The sequence below is a fragment of the Meles meles genome, chromosome 8 (genome assembly GCF_922984935.1).
Source record: "Meles meles chromosome 8, mMelMel3.1 paternal haplotype, whole genome shotgun sequence".
NCBI classification, from domain to species: domain Eukaryota; kingdom Metazoa; phylum Chordata; class Mammalia; order Carnivora; family Mustelidae; genus Meles; species Meles meles.
This window is the reverse complement of record NC_060073.1, coordinates 100,518,297-100,535,606: the sequence shown is the minus strand read 5'-3', so window position 1 is coordinate 100,535,606 and position 17,310 is coordinate 100,518,297. Positions and strand designations below refer to the sequence as shown.

The following is a 17,310-nucleotide window of genomic DNA, read 5'->3' as shown; positions in this document are numbered from 1 at the left end:
AATAAACACTTTCTTTCTACTCTGAAAATAAATCTGTCTTTATACCACATCTGCCCATGATTCCTCAGTCATCACATCGAGTGGTGCATATCAACACTACCAGCCCTGCAAGCACCTGAGGACCACATTATATTATCTCTCTGTTTCTATTTGGGTACAAAACTCAAAACTCTGGAATTCACCATAGCATAATGCTTAAAGGCACTGGCTTGGCAATTAGAGTATCGGTTCAGTCTCTTTTGAGCTATGTAATCCTAGAGCTATTTCATCTACTCCTCAGTTTCTTTTTTAAAAATTTATTTATTTATTTATTTATTTATTTATTTATTATTTGAGAGAGAAAGCGAGAGAGCGAGAGATGAGCATGAGCCGGGGGAGGGGCAGAGGGAAAGAATCCCAAGCAGACTCCTCACTGAGAGCTGAACCCAACTCGGGGCTCTATTTCACGGCCCCAATATCATGACCTGAGTCCAAATCAGGAGTCGGATGCTTAACAGACTGAGCCATCGAGGCTCCCCTACTCTTCCGTTTCTTTGTCAAATAATACTACCTACTTTATAAGGTTTCTAGTAGAGATTAAGTGTAATAATGAATTTAAAATTTAGCATGGCAATTAGCTCACGGTAAAATGCTTGCTATGGATTAACTGAATGTTATCTAGGCAATCATTTTTGTCAGTCATTTTGAGAAAGTTTATTGCCAGCCCCTTTATCTCTCCTGGTCATCTCCTATGGATGTGTCTAGTATAAACATATTTCTCTTCAGGAGTACAGACCTGAAGGACACATAATGATAGGAGAGGCATAATAAATAATTACTAGCTGCTTAGATTTCCGTCTTGAATAGTGATGTTTATTAGATAACTATAGAGTCATATGAATGTACAGATAACTTCAAAAGCAACTGACAGATAATATAGGCAAAGACTTGAGGGTGTATACAGCCACCAAAAAAAGAGGGGACAATAGAATTAGAGCTCTTGCTACCATGTAAGTGATCCTGAAGGAGCAGATATGTCCTGTTTAACAAAATCCCTTTCTGATGATCTTTTTGCTACTATTTCATAGTTGGATAATAAGTAAAGTTGGAAAACTAATTGTTCCCTTAGAGTGATCTCTGGATCCTAAGTAGGGCTTAAGGGAATCTGAGAAAACTTCCAAGGAAGCAATCCAGGGAGAGTGAGTGTGTACAAGTCTTGATTGTATAAACCCTATGAGACTCGGTTCTTTATAAGTAGGAGGATTGTAGATCCTTTGGCTGGAGCACTCTGTGCTCTGCACAGAGACGGTGAAGGTGAGGTCTTGTTACGACACTTTGGAAAACGTGACTGTGTTCTCAGGTGGACTGGGTGAGTGTGTCCAGGCTGCTGTCCGTGTCTCACTGTTAACTTCTGCCTCTCACACACCAGCAGGTCCACACACAGGGGCTTTTCTGGTTCCTGGGAACTGCTTTTTCCCAGAAATAGACTTTGACATCAAACAGGGTTACAGAATGATATAATATCTGATTGTAGGCAAAGACCACAGACCTCTGAGAACCTTTTTTGACCAAGGCGATCAGAGCTCACAAACATCTGCATTGCTTGGAGACACAATGCAGGTGTGACGAGAATTAGTAACAAGAAGCAGGTTGTCAGCACCGTCTCTCCCCCAGAATGCCCCTGCTTCTCTGTAGGGAGGTTTACAAGGGACTTTTTTTTGGCTTAGTCATTCTCTTTGACATGTTTTTCAGTGTTACTTGCCACCGTTTATGATTGCAATCCCCATGTTGAATGTGACTCTGTCACCTGAGAGCTCCTATGTCGGGGTTTGATATTCAGGTCTCGTGTCAAAGGGATAGTAAAAGCCTGCTGTCTGATCTCTAAAACTACATTAGATATTAACTAGGTGTGCTGTAAAGTCAAGACTGGAACTAACCCGGAAGAAGTAAGACGAGAAGCCTTTTCCCACCTTAATTTAAAATAATGATGTGAACCCATCTAGAAGCATGTCATTGCCCAGCGGCAGAACAGGCTGGGTTAGAAAGCAGAGGCTGAGGACAGTTTTCCTAATGATTAGGAGTACAGAGCAGTCTGAATGCAGTGAAACAGGGTCTCAGCTCTGTCACCTATTAGCTTGGTAACCTTGGGCAACTTGCTTAATTTTTCCAAACTTCAGTTTCCTGATTTGTAGATGGAAATTAATAGTACTAGCTTCTTCTTCCAGGTTTACTTAAAAAAAAAAAAAAAGAATCATATTTGGAAAGTGCTAATCCCAGTCCTTGGAACACAGAGATACTGGTTAAATGTATGTATGCCTACATATGCATGTGTCTATGTAGTATTATTATTCAAGGATAAATGGGAGGAAGAATCCTCTGTGTCCTCCAGGCACCGTACAGTGCTCTTGCATTGTTTGAGCTGTTGTTCGACTTCTTGCTGTCAGGGTCACTCTATTTCTTCCTCATAATAACATGGAACTAACGCTTTTCTGTTGCTACTACTTCTTTTGCTTAATATTTCAGGGTTGCTGTCTACTTAGAAAAGGTTAAAAGCAACAGAAAAGCCAGGGCAACATCTCCTGATAGAGATGGGGATATTAGACCGGGTAAGTCTGGAGGGATGTAATCTGAAGACGATATGATTGAAGTATATTCAATAATCTGTTTTTTTTTAAAGATTTTATTTATTTATTTGATAGAGATCACAAGTAGGCACAGAGGCAGGCAGAGAGAGAGGGGTAAGCAGGCTCCCCGCTGAGCAAAGATCCTGATGCAGGGCTCGATCCCAGGACCCAGAAAATCACGACCTGAGCCAAAGGCAGAGGCTTTACCCACTGAGCCACCCAGGTGCCCCTCTATTCAATAATTTGTTTAACAGACATTTATTGACAAATAATTGCCGAATGTCCATGTTAAAGGAAAGCACTTAAAGGAGTAAGTTTAAGTTACATAAAAATAAAGGAACACTTTTAATTGGGATTTATGTTTTTGCTAGACACTCTCACAGACATATCATAAATTTTCCTAAGATACCAGGATATTTTTATTGTTGCTATTGTTGTTATAATAATTATGATTTTCATTTTGTAGACAATGAAGCCACATCTATCAAAGATGTGTAAGTGGTTTTAAATAGTTTAGACAATAAGCGGCAAAGCCAGGATTCAAATGAAGTGCTCTGATTTTCAACACAATTTCCGCCCTGATTTTTCTAGAGGAACATGAATCGTGGAAGTTTGTTACTCAAAGACACCATGAGAGTTCAAAATATAAATATACCTAAGGACAGTAAATACTAAAGAGAGAACTGAACAGCAGTAAAAAGATTTCTCAACATGAGAATATTTTGAATCTATCTCTAAACTTCTGATCTAGTCACAGAGGACAACCATCAGCCTCTTAAAAACATTCCTCCCAGGAGTGGGATGGAAATTGGCATTTCTTATCACCTGATGTTTTTATATACATCCTGCCATTCACAAGAAGGTTGGTCTTGATTGTTAAAAACAGAGTCAAAGCACTCACCCGCGAAAAGCTTGAGAATTTCATGTTGGTGTTCAAACGTTGGTGTCTTGGCTTCCTTCTTGAGGTCTGGACTTTCTCACAGCTATGAGGAATCTCTCCGTAGTGACCGAATTTATCCTGCTGGGCATCCCCCACACCGAGGACCTGGAGAGCATGCTCTTTGTCCTGTTTTTGGGCTTCTACATCTTCACTCTTCTGGGGAACCTGCTCATCCTCCTGGCGATTGTCTCCTCCCCTCGGCTCCACACTCCCATGTACTTCTTCCTGTGTCAGCTGTCTGTGTGTGACATATTTTTCCCTTCTGTGAGCTCCCCCAAGATGCTCTTCTACCTCTCAGGGAACAGCCCGGTCATCTCCTACGCAGGCTGCGCATCCCAGCTCTTCTTCTACCACTTCCTGGGCTGTACCGAGTGCTTCCTGTACACGGTGATGGCCTATGACCGCTTCGTCGCCATCTGCTACCCTCTGCGCTACACGGTGATCATGAGCCACAGAGCGTGCGCCAGCCTGGCCGTGGGGACCTCCTTTTTTGGCTGCATTCAGGCCACCTTTCTAACCGCTCTCACCTTCCAGTTGCCCTACTGTGGCGCCAACGAGGTGGACTATTTCTTCTGTGATATCCCGGTGATGCTGAAGCTGGCTTGTGCTGATACCTCAGCCCTGGAGATGGTGGGGTTCATCAGTGTGGGCCTCATGCCCCTCAGTTGCTTCCTTCTCATCCTCACCTCCTACAGTCGCATTGTCTGCTCCATCCTGCAGATCCGCTCGGCAGAGGGCCGGCGCCGCGCCTTCTCCACCTGCAGTGCCCACCTCACTGCCATCTTGCTTTTCTACATGCCAGTGGTCCTCATCTACCTGAGGCCAACCCCAAGCCCCTGGCTGGATGCAACTGTCCAGATCCTGAATAACCTGGTCACCCCCATGCTGAACCCCTTGATCTACAGCCTCAGGAACAAGGAAGTCAAATCATCTCTGAGGAAGGTGCTACATCACTTGGGCTTCCTTCCTGAGCCATTGTAGGGATAGAATGCTAGGAACGCACTTTGTACCTTCTGTAACAATTTTATGGGGTTATCACAAACACCTTTGAATCAGAAAGCACAGGTATTAGTATGGTTATCTCCATTTTAGAGTGTGGGGACTACAATTCCAAGAGTTTAATGTAACTTGTTGGAGGACACATGAGGAGGGAATGGTAGAATGAAGACTCTAGGGCAGGTGTTCTGGCTCTGGGACTTCTCTCCTGAGGATCTCATGCTGCTGATGAAAGAAGGAAGGAGCTCTCCCTAGGAAGCAGAACAAGCTGGACCTTCTGCTCCCCAGTGTTTATTTTCTGCTTCCTCCTACAGCCCCTCCATCTCTTCTTTCCCCCTCACCCCGGCATTTCTTTGACATGGCTGTAGTGATTGTCTCCCCAAACGCTTGCAATGGTGAAGCCCTCCTTTTACTGGTCTAGGAGTTGTTGAAAGAAAATGGAAGGGGTGCATACCCGAGGTTTCAAGTGACACCCTACAAAAACGTAAAGAAGTTGTGCAAAGAGAAGTCCTCCAGCTGAGGGCTGAGGTGGGTCTCTGAGTGAAGCAGAGCTTCTGACTGATGTACGGTCAGCTACGGACCCTATCTGCTGGGCTCAGACCTAGAAGCAGGTGCAGATGAGAATGTGGAAGGGCCAGATGGGGGAATCCATGGGGGAGCGACTGTGCTGTGATACTCTTTGGACTTGGCTTTGTACTGCTCACTGCCACCAGGGAGTGATGTTGGGTCCACGCTATTATTGTTTTGTATCTTTGGTGTCTCTGTTTAATGAAGGGGATGAAGTTTGGTCCCCATCACTAAATTTCTTCACTTACTGGCTGAAATATTGTAAGAATGAAAACACGCACAATTTCAGTACAGCGAACTATTGTTTTTATGACTGAATGCAATGAGGAGAATATTCCACTTCGGGAATGCTATGATGTTTCTTCTCACAGTGATATAGAAAAAGAAGGCCACAGGGAGGATGGTAATGGAAGAAGAAGGGCAAAAACAGAGAGACCAGCTCTCTTCTCCTGTCTGTACTTCTTAGAATGAGGGAGCAGCCAAGGAACCTGCCAGACCAGACTAGTGCCTCTGGGTCTGTGCCTTCTGCCACTGGGGTAAGAGACCTCAGTACCTTGGAGTTTCTCAGTAGACCCCAGCCTGATTCCATATTTTCCCTCCCTCCAGAAGTCATCACTCTCCTGAATTTTGTGCTTATTATTCTCTTGTTTTTCTTTAAGTTTTACCCCATATGTTTGTGTTTCTCAATGCCATATTGCAAGTTTTTGAACTTTATATTAATTTAATTCTATTGAAATTTTCCATTTTTACTTAAATGTTACTCTTTTGACATTTATGTCTTTGCATGTGTCTGAAATTAGTTCATTATTGCCAAAGTGCAAATTCCATTGTATGGGTTTATCAACGTTAACTTTCTGTTGTTTTTACTTATAAATAAATGTGAATTTTCACAATATAAGAATCCTTTTATTTTAAACAGACAAAATGTTTGGTGGGTTCTTTCTACTTCTCAGTATATAAAGATATGACACAAGTACACCATCATCAACCTCTCTTTAAGACTTCCTTCTAAAAAAAGAGAAAATGAAAATTTTATTTAGTTTGGGTTTTCCCAAAAGCAACCTCTGAGAGAAAGGTTTGAGGCTAAACAATTTTGGGGGGAAGATTATCCCAGAAAACGTGATAAAAGAGAAGGATAGTGACACAGGGAAAGAACAGTCAATTAAGCAAGTGTCAGTGAATGGGTTATCACTGTGAGGAACTGGGGCTCAACTGTACCAAGGATCTTCTGAAAAATGGTGTATAACAACCTTAACGTTGTCCTACTGAGTTGCAAAAGAATCTGGGATATTTTTATACCAATTCCTGCCCCCTATTGGTTGGTGGATGTTCTTGGGAGCATTAATTAAAACAAGTATCTGGACTGCTCCATACATGTAGACTCAAAAAAATTCCTTGGCCAAAGACTACTCCCAGGTAGAAGACATGGAGAGTCCATGGGACCTAGGGACACTGTCTGAAGGTGACCTCTGGAGTGGGGTAAGAGGATACGGACTGAGGGCCTAAGAAATGTTATGGTCATAATTCTTCCACTTCTAAACTAGTATCTTTCCAAAACGCAAACCACACAATACTACTCTGCTTCTTTAGGATTTTCAACAATTGTTTGATCTTTATAGGTCGAATCATAATAACTTAGTAACTAGTAAAGGATCTGTAAAATTTTTAATCAGATCCAATGTACTTCTTTGGTCTCGTCAAAGCCATACGTTCACCCAGCAACACATACATCTCTCTCACACACACTCTCCTTCCTAGCTAAAGTGCCATTGCTATTCCTTAAAGATACCTCTTTACATTATTTATTTGTTGTCTTGTTCTTTTAACAAACACATATGTATTGAGTAATTACTACGCTAGACACTGAAGTCATAAAAATCCTTAAGTAATATTCTGTTTTTTTTTTAAAAGAAGCTTATAGCTAAATATGGGAGGTGGATATACACATGATTAAAGCAAAATATAATAAAAAGAGAGAGGGGGGAAAAAACCAAAAGAGCCTCTTAATGATAGAGAACAAATTGAGTGTTGAAGCTTAAGGAGAACACTCCTTATGATGATCACAGGGTATTGTATGTAAGTAATGAACCACTGAATTCTACTCCTGAAAACAATATTGCATTGTATGTAAACTAACTAAAATTTAAATAAAAATGTAAATAAATAAATAAAATATAATAAATATTGAATGAAAAATATAAACTAGACTAGTAAAATGAAAACAGAAATGATTAATCCTATAAAGATGTTGAAGAAGCTTCCAAAAAAACATTTCAAGTATACTCATTCATAATTTTGTGCCTTTATAAATACATTTTCTCCTCTTGGGATTCCATCCCTTGATTCCTCTGTTAGAAAACCTTCTACTCATCCTTCAAAACCCAAGCTCAACAGTTATTTTTTGTGAAATTTCTTTATCTCAGACACAAGTTCTTATTTCTCTCTTTCAGTTTTATATTATGACAAAGTAATAATTCATCACATGAGAAAAAGATTGACAAAGAGACCCTAAAGGGTAACAGCTAACTAGGAGCAGAGAGGTGAAGCAAGGGAGACAGAAGGGTACTTACAGTTCAGAACTACTCAAGCCCTCATTTGTTGCACTAATAAATCAAAGTGTGACTTTTAGATGACATTTTTAAAGATCTTTGTTTTTGGGGAGTTCCTGGATGGCTCGGTTGGTTAAGCATCTGCCTTCTCCTCAGGTCATGATCCTGGGTCCTGGGATTGAGCCCTGCATCAGGCTTCCTGCTCAGCAGGGAGCCTGCTTCTCCATCTCCTCTCTGATCACGTGCTTTCTCACTATCTCTGTGTCTCTCTCTCAAATAAATAAATAAGATCTTTTCAAAAAACATATTTATTTATTTTTTGGGGGAGAGAGAGAGAAAGAAATTGAATAGTAACTAGGGGGGAGGGGCCGAGGGAGGGAGAGAATTTCAAGCAGACTCCATGCTGACAGGCTCCTCCCTCTCCTTTCCAATCATGTACTGTCCCACTATCTCTGTCTCTCTCTGTTGAGTAAACAAATAAAATCTTTTAAAAGTTTGTTTATTTTCAACATTTTGAGGAACCTCCATGCTGTTTTCCAGAGTGGTTGCACCGGCTTGCATTCCCACCAACAGTGGAGGAGGGTTCCCCTTTCTCCGCATCCTCGCCAGCATCTGTCATTTCCTGACTTGTTAATTTTAGCCATTCTGACTGGTGTGAGGTGATATCTGTTTTACTGGAGAAAGAGCCACACATGTGCACTCACGTGAGTGGGTGGAGGGGCAGAGGGAGAGGGGGAGAAAGAATCTCAAGTAGACTCTGTGCTGACTATGTAGCCTGATGTGGGGCTCCATCTGACAATCCTGAGATCATGACCTGAGCCGAAATCCAGAGCTGGCTGCCTAACCAGACTAAGCCACCCAGGCGCTCTCCTAGATGATATTTTGTTTTTGGCTAGGACCTCAGTCTATCTACATTGTTAGATGTTGTTAAGCATCTACTAGGAACAGACTCATGCTCTACTTTGAGAAAAATTGTACTAGTTTATGCTGACAGAAGTAACAAAATCAGACAAATGTGGTTTAAATTTTACATTAACATGTATGCACTTTCTGACTTTTAACAAGTTACTTAAATAACTTAAAGTGCTATACTTTAGTTGGTAAATGTCAAAATTTGAGCCGACCTCATTGAATTGTAAATACTGATTCGGATGTTTCCTTAAATCACCTAACACTGTATCTTGAACATGATAAATATGTTACCTTCCCCTCTTTGTTTCTTTAAAAAATGCATTTCTTCTTTAAGTAAAAAATAGACAAAGAAAAGAAGTGTTCAGTTCATAGGATTTTTCTTTGGAAATGATTCTTCAAGACTCTTAGTGTCAGGGAGTAGTGTTTAAGAACAGTGTTTGGGAGTGTCCTGGGCTTTGTAGCAAGATAGATTGGAGTTTAAGTCCCCTCCTGGCCACTTGTCACTTGTGTGGTATTAGGCAAGCTCTCTTCACATGTATTTGGAGAAGGATGTGGTAAGTATCCAATTCATAGGGTCACTGTGAAGGTCAAATGGTGTTATCCATGCAAAGGGGCTTAGTGAGGGCTTAGCATAGAATAAGTACATGGTAATAGCCAACACTGTGTATAATATGACATTTTTAATTTAATACATTCATTTTATATGTTAATTTATAGTTATGTAATATTATGGATGAGGCAAAATTGATGAGGCTCTGTTTCCTATTACAGTTCTCACAATTACTTTTTGTTCACTTGAAGTCACTGAAATAATGGAATTAATATTGAAATTACACAGTTTATCTCAACCTATCATCTCTTTGGGCTTTAGCAATAGTTAACAGATTGTAGGCAGATACAAACAAAAGTCTTGGAAGGAAACCAGACCAAAACAAAACAAAACAAAAGATTCTGCTTCCAGTTTGCCCCAAGAAGTAAACAAGATGCAAAATTGTCAGGAAATACTAGAAATGCTGCTGCTGCTTCTAAATACTATCAGAAATCGAGAATCTGTTGAAACAATTTAAAAGAAGCAAAAACCCAAGATTAAAGGTTATATTTGATTGAATGGGACTTAGATTGAAGAAGCGAGCAGACAGACTTATTACATTACAATCATACATGGGAAGGACAAACCGAGACTTCCATCAGGAAGTGTTTGAGATACCAAGAAAACATAAAAGTTTGTTGTGATTAGCTGAGATTTATAGAGCATTTGTGATGTGCTAAGCATGAGAGGGGGCCCTCTGCATGCCCATCTAAGTTCTTCCTCATAGTAACCTAAGAAGAAAGTGCTTCTTATTATCCTGATTTCATAGTTCAAAAATATGAGATTGAAAGCTTGAACAACCTGGTCAAAATCGCACGTGTAGTGTGTGTGTTCTCCAGCTAGCATTCAGATCTAAGTGTGTCTCTTCTCTGTTACAGGCTGCATTGTCTTCTCCCCAATATCAAAGGCTGGGAGATAGGACCTTTGTAGAGGTGATTCAATTTAATGAGGCTGCTGGAGGTGGGCCCTAATCCAAGGTGACCTGTGTCCTTATGAGATGAGAAAAGGTGGAGACACAGAGACTCCAAGGACCCACATGCAGAGGAATGACTACAGGAAGGGATAGCAGGAGGATGGCAATCTAGAAGCCAAGGACAAAGGCTGAAGCAGATCCCTCTTGCTCCCCTCAGTGGAAGCCAATCTTTCCAACACCTTGATCTCAGGTTTCTAGCCTCCAAAACTGTGAGAAAATAATTGTCTGTTGTTTAAGCCACCCATTCTGTGGTATTTTGTGACCAAAAGCCCTGGGCCAACTAAGACAATTCCAAGCCCAACTCTGCTCTCATGCCCTTCCTGCACAGTGTATGATCTGTGTGACTAATTTTAGCACATGGTTTTTGTGTTCATGCCTATTAACATCATTACTTGAAACCCAGAAAAATGGTCCTTGTTTCTCAAAGTAGGTAATGGAAACTTCCAGAAAAGAAACACATTTACAAAACTTTTTCTGACACTCAGGCTACAAGATTTCTCTAAGGGAGTCACGGAAAAGAGAACTTTTTACTTAATTAATCACAAAGGGATTCATTCCTATGAGATGCTTCTCATGCTCATTATGACTTTGGCTTTTTTTTTTTCCCCCTCTATTTTTGTTCTCCACTGTGAGCAGTGTAATAGGGCAAAGTGAGTTAATGAGAATGGAAATTGGCTCAGGAAGTGCAAAAGCCTTGTTAAAGTGTTTACAGTCTGGAGTTCTCTCTGCAATTATTATTCCAAGGAAAAACCAAGCCTGAGAGCCACACATGTAACATGCATGTAACGCATATAAACTTACAGCCTCCTTGCTAAGCACAGGCTCATGCACAATTTCATTCACATCGGTTTTTCTAGCATTGCCAACATGAGGCTGACTCTTCCTAAATCACTGCATTGAGAGAGTATGACATTCTCTTCCTTGTGAGAGTTAGTGATAAAAATGCCACTGGCTACTTAGGATGCAGTTAGATAGTCTTCACAGAATAGTGAAAACAGGGAATTTTTAAAGTCAAGGTTTTAAATGGCTGCATATTCTAAGTGTACAATCTTTTTTCTCCAAGAAGCCTCAGGGGAATCTGTCAATCACATTTCAGGGCTCAGAGCTGACTTTGCCCAGCACATGGCAAAAAGCATGAATTAAAACAAGGCGGTTAGACTGAACAGCAGGGCCAGAGTAAGCAATTTGACACTCAGGGTGAATTTCAAGCAGAAATGTAAGAGGCTCAATTTAGCAAACATGACAATTCTCATGGCTTAAATGAACTGAATACTTGATGATGATTGTTTCCATCAAGCATGCTGTGAAAGTTTTCATGCCTTATGTTATCACCCTGACAATTCTGAAGTCCAAGATTAGGGGTGCTTTACATTCTTAGTTATTTTTAGGGCACTAAGGAATTTTTAATTTATTTTTATTTTTATTTTATTATTTTTTTTAATTTATTTATTTGACAGAGAAAGAAGTCACAATTAGGCAGAGAATCAGGCAGAGAGAGGAGGAAGCAGGCTCCTTGCTGAGCAGAGTCCGATGTGGGGCTTGATCCCAGGACCCTGAGATCATGACCTGAGCCGAAGGCAGAGGTTTAACCCACTGAGCCACCCAGGCGCCCCGGCACTAGGAATTTTTTAAAAAAAGATTTTATTTACTTGAGAGAGAGAGGGAGAGCACACAAGCAGGTGGAGGGGCAGAGAGAGAGGGAGAAGCAGACTCCCAACTGAGCAGGGAGCCTGACATGGGATCAATCCCAGGACCCTGAGATCATGACCTGAGCCAAAGGCAGACACTTAACTAACTGAGCCACTAAGGAATATTTAATTACCTGAACACACACACAAAGAAACACACACCTGCACATACATACAACATAATCAATGGGAATAATAATAATTTTGATAAAATACTGATAATGAAATCTGTTGTTTTTAACTAAATACCATCAAAACCTTCTTAGGGCATCCAGTAAACAAACTGTCACTATCAAAATAAAGATATGAATTCTTATCTTCCTTTAAGAGGATAGAGATGGATGAGACCTTAACTATCACCTGAAGGAATTACCTCGTTTTGTATACGATGAAACAACAGGACCCAGGGAGACCAAACAATATACATAAAATAACCCAGAACAAGTGAGAACAAAATGAGATGCTCTGCTATTCAGATTTATTTTACTTACAGGATTGGAATATAATACAGGATTTGAATCTTCGGTTGATCTTATCTCTCTTAGAATAAGTTTTTACAATGTTCTTTGTATTTGTCTCATCTACCTCATAGATTGCTGGTTCCCTGAGAATACATACTGTGTGCTCCTATCATTCTCTTCCCCCTGCCGTGGTTCAGTACAGGCCTGAGTACAGTTGAAAGACTTTGAGGATTTGTGATATGTAATTGGATATCATCCTATAATGACATCCTTGTGTAGCATGAACCTCAGTCCTCTGCCAGTTTCATTATTTACAGACTTAATTTTATGTATTTGGAAGCTAATGGCAAGTAGAACTAAAAGGAAAAATGTAGACTGGACCCCACAAGAAAAGTGAGTCTAAATGCATCACAATTGTATTTTATTTTTTATATCATGGTTATTAAATAGAACCTTTGTGCTGGAAGGGACATCAAAGATCCCTTATAGAAATACCTCTCCCCAAAATGAGAAAGAGGCCTATATAGCTAAATGATGGAGTGGAAATGAATGTACTGCTTTGGGAGTTCTATCCTCCATCCAGGCATCTGAAGCCTAAATAGGTTTTCTCCTATTTTAATTAAATGAAGCATTAATTTAGCAAACATTGTTTGAAGAGCTATTAAGTCACTTGGCTTCATGCTATGGAGAATAAAAAAGTGAATGAGACAGAGATATTTCTGTAATTAACCTATAAAACAAGTTACATATTACCTGCCAAGATAACTATAGTTAAAATACTAAGTAGGTTCAAATGAGAGAGGTTAATTTGATCTGGGAATATTAGGGGAAGCCTACGGGAAAAGGCAACATATAAACTGAGTCTTATTGGCTGACAGTATTTAAAAATTTGGGCATGGGGTAACTATTGGAGGAAAATTTAGGAGAGGCTAAGGTATACAAATGTCAAGAAAATAAGAAAAATGTCACTTTCTTTCTTTAGCTAAAAAAATCATTAACATATAATACTTAATATATGTTTATAATACAGTATCTTATTATTACAAAATAATGTGAATTATTATTATATATGAGATCTATGTAGATACAATATATGTGTATACATATAATATGATACATTATTTTTATTTCATACTAAATGTAGTATTTTTATAGTATTTAAAATGTTTATGGCATAGTGTTATATAATATATTTATATTCATTTGGCATAAGCCATGCCAAAAACATTGGCTATTGTCAGAATCTAAGGAAAAAGAAACAGCAGGCTTAAAACTAATTAGACTATCTCTCTTTGTGCTCCTTTCTGCCTTTGGTTTCCATGGAGACATTATAGCAAGGACCCTGTGAGTCAGCAACCAACCAAAGCCGGTTTGCTAAATCCTCTGAAATGAGGTGTAAGCTTTAAGGTCAGTGAAAATATTGCAAATAAAGTAACAGGCTGGTCAGACAATTTCCAAAGTCCATTAAATGTAATTAGGCCTATTATCTTCCTTGTAAGTCTCCTCAGCCATTGTACTCTTAGGCCTTTGATCGACTCTCTCTCTATAAATATCTGGTGTCACTGTATGTCTCCTGGGGACCCACAATTTGAAACATATTGATGATTTCAAACATACCGAGAGGGTGATTTCAAACATACTGAGGGGATATATGGAGGGTAAACTGCAGTTCATATGCTACAAACTTCCTTTGTGCATATGAATGTGCAAAATGTGACTTTCTTTATTTTTCCATAACTAAGCTTATTTTTATCTCGAACCTCCATTTCTCCCAAATGCTGGGAAAAAATATTCTAGTTATATTCAAGTCAATGACATTCAAGGTACATTTGTTATATTTGAATTACAAAGTTATCACATTCAAGTTACAAACCCAGTCTTTTCCTTCCTTCCTTCTCTCTCTCTTTCTTTCTTCAAATTTTTATTTAAATTCAGTTTAGCTAACATATAGTGTATTACTAATTTCAGGGTAGAGTTTAGTGATTCATCAGTTGCATAGAACACCCAGTTGTCATTCCGCCAGGTGTCCTCCTTAACACCCATCACTCAGTTACCTTATCTCCCAGGTACTTCCCCTCCAGGAACCCTCACTTTGTTCCCTGTAGTTAAGAGTCTCTTACAGTTTGCCTCCCTCTCTGTTTTCATCTTATTGATGAGCCATCCAGGCGCCCCTGTTATGGATTTTTTTAAACAAGCTTTAATTCACTTTATTTAATTATTTAATGTATGTATATATGTATGTATGTATGTTTGTATAAAGCTCTGTGGTGGCCATTGCTGGAGCCTGGGTCCTCTGCACTAGACCCTGATGTGGGTCTTTACAATATGGTCAGTGAATTCCTGATAGGGAGACTGGGCGGACACAGTCTTTCACCAGAGGTCAGGGATAAGATAGCTGTAGGTCTGGAAAATGACATCAGAAGTGGCCTTGGCAAAGCTGCCCAGGGGAGAGTGCAGCAGTCATTAATACAGGCCATCTTGTAGCTTCTTGGGCAAAGGAGCTGGGACAATGCCAGTGCCTCTGGGGGCAGGGGTAAGGCGCCCAAGCGCAGAGCCACAGTGTCCCATCACCTTGTGTGGGACAGTTTGGAGCTTGCCCATCTTGTTCCCCAGCAGTCTCCACTGCTCTCCCCAGCAGTTCCCCATCAGACCTCCAATACAGAGACTGCTTTGGATTGATGACTTTTCTTTGAAATTTAATTGCCATAGTTACTTTAAAATTTAATTAACTAACCAGTAAACATAACACACTGATAATTTTAAAAGGTCATTTTAAGAAGAAGTAAAATTACAACAAAGGGTAAGAAGGATAATTCAAACAATGTTTGACTATAGCTTGAGTAATAGAATCAAACTGACAAATATAGCATTTAAGATTCACAAATCTAATGTTTTTCTTTAATTAAATTCTGTATCAATTATCAAGTTTCAAGAAGGAAAAAAAGCCCATAACCCATTGGAACAAGTGAGTGCCATTAGAATTTTATTGGTTCTATGGGCTTTTTTTTTTTTTTAAGATTTTACTTATTTATTTTACAGAGAGAGAGAGATCACAAGTAGGCAGAGAGGCAGGCAGAGAGAGGGGGAAGCATGCTCCCTGCTGAGCAGAGAGCCCGATGCAGGGCTCGATCCCAGGACCCTGGGATCATGACCTGAGCCAAAGGCAGAGGCTTAACACACAGAGCCACCCAGATGCGCCCCCCCCTTTTTAAACATTTAGTTAATATTTGTTTTATCACTGAAGAAAGATTGTAAGCAAGAGTTCTTATCATTTCATAGTTGAGATAATGTAACACAGAAGAAATGTATAAGTCAACATGAGTATTTTTTCCTTCTGCATGTAAATCAAGTTTAAATACCAGTCATCTAGATCTAGCACTGGGTATAGCCTCTCAAGAGATCCGAAAACATATGTCTGCCCAGAAACTTGTACATAAATTTTTATAGCAGAATTACTGTAATAATTGAAAGTGGAAACAACCCACATACCCATGAATGGATCAACAAAATGTGGTATATCCATACAGTGGACCATTATTTGGTCATAAAGAGGAACAAAGTACATTAGGTGGGTGAACCTTGAAAACATTACATTAGATGAAAGAAGCCAGACACAAAGGATGACAGAATGTATGATTTTGTTTGCATGAACTGTCCAGAAAAGACAAGTCCATAATGATTAAAAGAGTACCTTAGTACATTCATGAAGTTAGGGATGAGAATATGAGCACTGGCTACAAATGGACATGAGGGAAATTTCTGAATTCCCAGAATTGTTCTAAAATTGGATTACGATGTTGGTTGCAAAATTCTCTAAATTTATTAAAATCATCAAATTGTATACTTTAAAAGGATGAATTTTATGGTATGTTAATTACATCTTAGTAAACCTGTTATTAAAAATGCCAATAGTCTAGATCTCTTCAAGACATTAGACCAGCCATTTCTAATAGTACTTATTAAATGAAAAATAACAAAAGTAATATTAGTTCTTTGTATTTACAGACATATTACACACATATTTACGGAGATTTACATTTGAAAAACTGCTTTGCACACGCAGTATCTCATTTGAAATTGATAAAAGTATAATGTGAGGGCAGGGTGCCAAGGTAGCTCAGTCAGTTGCATGTCCTACTCTTCGTTTTGGCTCAGGACATGATCTCATGAGTCATGAGATCATCCTCCCTATCTGACTCTGCTCAGCAGGGAGTCTGCTTGAAGATTCTCTCCCTCTGCCTTTCCCCGCCCAATTCCCATGCTCTCTCTCTCTCTCTCTCTCCAATACATAAATAAAAAAGTCTTTTAAAAAATTTTAAGTATATATATATATATATACATATATATATATATATATATATATATATAAAATGTGAGAGGTATTATCATCTCATTTTTACAGATAAAGAAATTTGGCGATCATCAGATGTTTTAAGTAACTTGTTCATTTTCATATATCAGTCATTGCATGGCTGGGACTTGAACTCAGTCCTTATAATTCAAAATATTATGGTGTGGCTTTCACAGAGCAATCACGATCCCACAGTTGGTTTGGGGAAGAAACAATCATTGAGAATTCTATAAAAGTGTTGGAATAAACACTTTTTAAGTAGCACTATCTCTTTGCTTTTCAGAGATAATAAGTGCAATGTTCTCCAGCTATCTGATAGCTCTTCTAGGGTAGTCTTGGGAAGAAGTTTCATCATCTGTGCACAAGGATTAATTAGTTATGTTCCATTCTAAAATAATAATAATATAAAAAAGAGTAAATTATTATTAGTTACTCCAAACCTAATTAGTGAGAAAATGATGTTACTTCTAAGTTTCAGGGACTCAACACAGACTTCAGGGAATATGTTTAAGCCTCTGACTGGGAGTTTATTTTCACAGACATTGCCTAGTTCAAGGATAGAAACATAGAAACATAAAATAAGTCTCAACACCCCAGGACCAAGCCAGTCTCTAGAACAATCTTTTCTTTCTTTCTTTCTTTCTTTCTTTCTTTCTTTCTTTCTTTCTTTCTTTCTCTCTC

At 39.2% G+C, this 17,310-nt stretch overlaps 1 protein-coding gene across 1 annotated transcript; it reads left to right on the top strand.

Annotated features, from left to right (window-relative positions):
- The first annotated feature begins 3,588 nt into the window (after nucleotides 1-3,588).
- LOC123949641 (olfactory receptor 149) lies at nucleotides 3,589-4,524 on the top strand. Its single transcript, XM_046017198.1, has one exon. It carries the CDS (start codon nucleotides 3,589-3,591, stop codon nucleotides 4,522-4,524), a length of 936 nt encoding a protein of 311 aa, XP_045873154.1.
- The last annotated feature ends 12,786 nt before the right edge of the window (nucleotides 4,525-17,310 follow it).

Excerpts from the sequence above, each read along its gene's own strand:
- LOC123949641 (XM_046017198.1), top strand. The coding sequence starts at position 3,589 with ATGAGGAATCTCTCCGTAGTGACCGAATTTATCCTGCTGGGCATCCCC.